General features: G+C 34.3%; 1 protein-coding gene across 3 annotated transcripts in view; it reads left to right on the forward strand.

The window, feature by feature from the left end:
- Positions 1-5,648, forward strand: part of LOC106478478 (nephrin-like) — a 130,453-nt gene that overhangs the window by 53,301 nt on the left and 71,504 nt on the right. For all 3 annotated transcript variants that reach the window (XR_002609913.1, XM_022382079.1, XM_022382080.1), the window contains exon 3: positions 338-676. Coding sequence is in view for 2 of the 3 variants with exons in the window: in XM_022382079.1 (XP_022237787.1) it covers positions 338-676 (339 nt within the window). In the remaining variant the exon portion in view is untranslated. The remainder of the gene's footprint in view (positions 1-337; positions 677-5,648) is intronic.

Genomic DNA, 5,648 nt, shown 5'->3' on the forward strand with positions numbered 1-5,648 from the left:
CGGGTTCGAATCCCCGTCCCATCAAACATGCTCGCTCTTTCAGCCGTGGGGGCGTTATAATGTGACGGTCAATCCCACTATTCGTTGGTAAAAGAGTAGCCCAAGAGTTGGCGGTGGGTGGTGATGACTAGCTGCCTTCCCTCTAGTCTTACACTGCTAAATTAGGGACGGCTAGCGCAGATAGCCCTCGTGTAGCTTTGCGTGAAATTAAAAACAAAAACAAAAAAAGAATACTAAAAATTACATTTCACGGATATGTGTGCAAATAGATGTAAATATATCATTGCTGATGGTTTATGTCTTTATTAGTAAAGATATCTTGTGTTTTTCTACCTAGGAGATCTGGACCTGTTTCAAGCAGTGATAGGAGGACAGGCGCACCTACCATGTGACGTCACTGCTCCTTCATCTGATGACTCTGTGTCGCTTGTATTGTGGTATCGGAGTAACATCAACGCTCCTATTTTTAGTGTAGACTGCAGAAATGGGCCTTTAGAGAATTCCCAACACTTTCCCAGTGATTATTTAGGAAAGCGCGGGACTTTTGACCTGAGTACTAGACCTGCCGTATTCACCATTAACCCTGTTTTGCCCGAAGACGAAGGAAAATATCGGTGCCGTATAGACTATCGCCGAGCTCGAACCTTTAATGTTAGAATGAAACTACAAGTCATCAGTAAGTAAAATGCGAAGATTTTGTAAATCCTCGAGTTTGTCACAAAGCAAAGGGTGTTTAATAACCATTTAGGTATTAAGATGAAGACATCGACACATCATTTGGATTTGGAACTTACCACAAGTTTGTTAACTATTTTGAATACGCAAATTAACAACCTGTTTTATACCTGTAGGGTCCAACTATTTAAATCTATTGAATAATTTTATCTATTTTTGCTTGTTACAACAGTCAGTTTATAGAACTGGCTACAAAAGTGGGTGAAATCATTCATTTTATATTCAAAACACAAATAAAACCCCCTACAGTAATTAGTGAGATGAATTTTTATATTGACGGTATTTTTGTTTACATTTTTGTATGTGACTATTACTAAAGACCCTGTAACCAACAAAGTCATGGCCCCTCAATAATTTTAGTGCGTAAACAGCTTAGAGAAAACGGTTTTCAAAGACTGGTGGGACACCATCGGGAATCTTATGGTTAATTATAAAATTGGTCATTATCCTATCGGATTTTTTTCTTCTTCATGATTTTCGAGTAAAGCTACGCAAAATGTTATTTACGGTCACTAAGTTTAAAAGGATAGGCTAAAGGGAAGGCAATAGGTCAACGATATCCACCGCCAACTCTTTGGCTAGTCTTACATGACCGAATACTGAGATTTGACCGTCATTCTTATAGCTCACTCCTGGTCCCAAAGAACATATCTCGTTTTTGCAGCAACGGTACGTTGAATTCACAGTTAGGGCATTTTAACTAATAGGTCACGCCCTGCGCACTTTAATACTATATTACAAACCTGTATAGACATAGAAAGTGTTCCAGTGTTAAATGTTGATTTTTTTGTTTAAAAAGAAAGCTAAAGAACCGTTATAGGTTGAAATATTCAGGTGAGACTCTCATTTAACAGGAAAAACGTTTACGTGATCGATAGGATACAGTACCCGTGCTTATTGTTGATTCAACACGAAGCCTACTAATTGAAACAACTAGCACCATCAATAAAACATCACGAATTGTCATATCATTTGATAGATTTCTGTGTACTTATCATTAGTTTGAAATGGACTTTTTATTTCTGATACCAGTAATGAATGAGGATCAGTAAAGTATTTTGCAAACAAAAGAATTGTATTTTTTTGGTTAGCTTCGATTTGTTTAAAATAACAGGGATTGTTAAAAGAGGCGAATGAAGGGTACTGTTGTGTAATAGATGTTGAAGACCTGTTGGATGAATCAATTTATTATCGTTTTCATTCCAGTGATAAATAAAAACACGTGAGCTAAATTGTTAAGGAATGAGCGTGAGGAAAAATAGAAAATGTTGGATATAAACTGCTAAATCGTAAGTCGTTGCTTCTGAATTTACAAAAATAGTCGTTTTTGGCTCTGATCGGAATATATTATTGAATACATATGTTTCACTCTCAAATATTCGAATTTTACATTTAGACTGCTTTGTCGGAATTATATTTGTCAAGTTAAATAACAGTTCAATTTAAGATCAAAAGAATAGTTCTCGAAAAAGTATAAAATGTGTGATTCAGTTAGACATATATATGTGTATGTATATATGCCATCTATTGGAATTGTTAATAAAGTGAAACGAATGTAGGGTCACGACAAAATAATAATGATATTCGTTCGAATACTTACAAAGGCGGAGACGTTGCGATTAATCTTATGTGTGTATATGAATGGGAGATTCTTTGTCTGCACAAACCATAAATCAACATACAGTGGATTGAAGACCGGAAAAAATTGTGTCTTCCAGATGGGCATCGGTTCTTGAAGAGTAAATCACCAGTTTCACCGCGTCTTTTACGACGAAATTGAATGAATTGTAAATTTTCTTATTGTTTCGGGTTTTTAAAAAAAACCTGTTTGAGCTATTATAAATTTACTTTGAATGATAAATAGTAAAGTCATAAAATATTATATCGTAATAATCTTTTATAGGAAAATTTCTTTGTTTCCATTGCTAAAGTTACGAAAAAAATATGAAAAATCCAACTATTAACTACTCCGAATGAACGGTAATTTAGCAGATAGAGCTTAGTGGTGTTTAATGAGCTTTTCTATATTAACAGTTTATCAAGACATAAGAAATTTCACTACACACTAACGCAGAGCTGGAGTACTTCGTATGTAGTTGTGAGTACATTTTATTAGGCTAGATGCAATACAGGATAATTACCATTTGTGGGTTCTACGTCTTCTTACGTTTATCAATACAGGATGGTTACCCCATCGTTATTACTAGGTATTATTACGCTATATGAAATACAGGGTTATAACCATTCGTTGATACTAGGCCTTATTACGTTAGTTGAAATATAGGATGGTTACCACTCGTGGATACTAGGCCTTGTTACGTTAAAATAAAAGATGCAGGGTGTTAACCATTATTTGGTACTAGGCCTTATTATGTTAGTTAAACTGAAGAATAGTTACCACTCGTGGGTACCAAGTCTTGTTAGGCTTGGTGCATTAGACGATAATAACTACCCGTGAGTACTATAATTTATTAGGTTAGGCGCAGTACAGTATAGTATTCTACTGGTTATTTGAAATTTTTAGGCATGATAAGAAACAGGTTAATAATAGTCAGTAGGCAATACGCCTATTTGAGTGAAGTACGATAAAAAGAAGGAAAACTATAAATATAATATTTATTTTTCTGATTTTGTATTTGAAATATATAAATCATATTTCTCTGTTTACAGGAAATATATAAATCACGTAGAAAGTTTTGAAGTCATTAATGACAAAAATTCAAGTAAAAAATAAAATAGTTTAAGAGAAATCAAACTGAATTACACAGTTTGTCTTGCAGTGTTTTGTAAGCACCAAAACATTTTCAATGATCAACGGAAGTTGAGAATTTTTTTTATATAAAATGTACGTTTGTGTCTATATATGTATATACTAGCAGAGACCCGCAAAACATTTATGGTAAAATTAGTATCTTTATTGTATCATTACTTCTATAACTACAGGAGCATGGGCCTAAACCACGATTAATTATATTTCCAGTTAAGTAATTTAACAGGAATCAAATGAATGCCAACTATTAAGCTGATGTATCAGAATTATCAATTTTAAAATAATACAAAAGAATTATAATCGCACACACCGAAATCTGTAAGTCCACTTGTCTTAGGCCTAATATTAGTTAAACCTTTATTAAGTACGGCCAATATTCGATAGAGATAAGTTACTACTATAAATTGTGTACGTATTTTACTTTAGTTTAGTTAGGGCTAGACTTTACCATACTTAATACTATCAATAGATATATTTATAATGTTATTCTACGACCTAACAATAGACATTTTTTTTGGCGTATTTAAACACAATGCTGTAGGAAGGGCGGAGGCCCCCTGGTTTTATTATATACAAAACTCCAATTGTGTTCCAATTTAGATTTAACTGGATTTGTGAACTTCTAGGATATCGACAGCCCCGACGAAGCTGCAATAGCTAAATATCGAGCTAATAAAGTTACATTCCGGAGATATAGGTCGTGATTATATTTACGTTTATAGAAGTGTCTCGCAATAAACTCCACTTTGCGTTAACAAAGTTAAGAATAAAGAGTAACTAGCATATAGCCCCTCAAAAATGACGGGGCAAGTACTACCACCCCACCCTATAATACACTCTAACCTCACATTTCATAGCTAACTGAAATAAATAAATTTTGCGAAATCAAGCTTGACCAACAAAGAGGCAGAAAAGTGCAGTCGACGCAGTCAAACGTCGGTAAATTCCTTTGTGAGCCAATCAACATTAAGATAATTTATGAAGTGAATTCGTAGCGTATTCATAGAATAATTATTGGTAAAAATCAATTAGATTAACAACTTCTAATATATAGAAAACCAGTGCTTTTATGTCATGTCGCTTAGCAACAAAAGTATAACTTAATATTGTTGTTAGTCTGTGTACTAAAAGTATAAAATGAAATGTATAGACAACAAAACTGGAAAAAATATTTGTTGATTTCTTAATTTTAGTCTCCGTTGATTAAAAAAAGATTTGTTTTTTAAAACATTGGTGATATAACAGAAAATAACTCAATTCAGAAACGATTTAAGTTTAAAATTGAATCGATATTTTTACTTTCATGATAAATTTTATGCACTTGGCTCTAGGCTAGGTAATCCCAGCCTTAACTCTAGGCTTATTATACCAACACTCAATACACTTATAAGGTTTCACGGACCCCCCCCCCCTGACGGCTCCCTTGTACCCCCGCCACTAAAATCGTAATGGGTAGACAGTAATCGAACTATTTTATCTAGATAAGTATATTTTGGCTTTTTGACCCCCATCCCTATCTTGGGAAATCAAGCGTGACGTGATGGGACACACAGTGGCTTTTCTATAGGCTAGATAGATAATATAGTTTAATACATATATAGAAAGACCCATATACACACACACATACATACACGTAAGTTTCTGCGGACTTAATTAATGGACAGTTCATATGACATAAAGCAGAGTTCGAGATTAATGTAACTCACCTAAATGCATTATAAATATAATATTACAATAAATAGGTAACCGGTGAACATCTTTGTCGTTATGGTAACCAGAGTTAGTCTGAAAATGCATGAACTGGAATATCTTGGCGTTTCGTATAACTGTAACTGGATATCATGACGGAACACGAATATGTATTTATTACATGTAGCTGATGTTTAGATCAAAGAGTAGATTTTGGATGAGTGTTTGTAATATTTTAAATTACATTTTTTTTTTTGCTTTTGTTTATTTGTTTGTAGTTAAGCATAAAGCTACACATTGGGCTATCTGTGCTCTGCCCACCATGTGTATCGAAACCCGGTTTCTAGCGTTGTAGGTCCGCAGGCATACCGCTGTGCCACTGGTGGGCTTTTGCTTTTGTACTGGATGGTAATCTTTGTAGCCCCCCCCCTCCAGTGGTACAGTGGTATGTCTG

The sequence above is a fragment of the Limulus polyphemus genome, unplaced genomic scaffold (genome assembly GCF_000517525.1).
Source record: "Limulus polyphemus unplaced genomic scaffold, Limulus_polyphemus-2.1.2 Scaffold215, whole genome shotgun sequence".
NCBI lineage: Eukaryota > Metazoa > Arthropoda > Merostomata > Xiphosura > Limulidae > Limulus > Limulus polyphemus.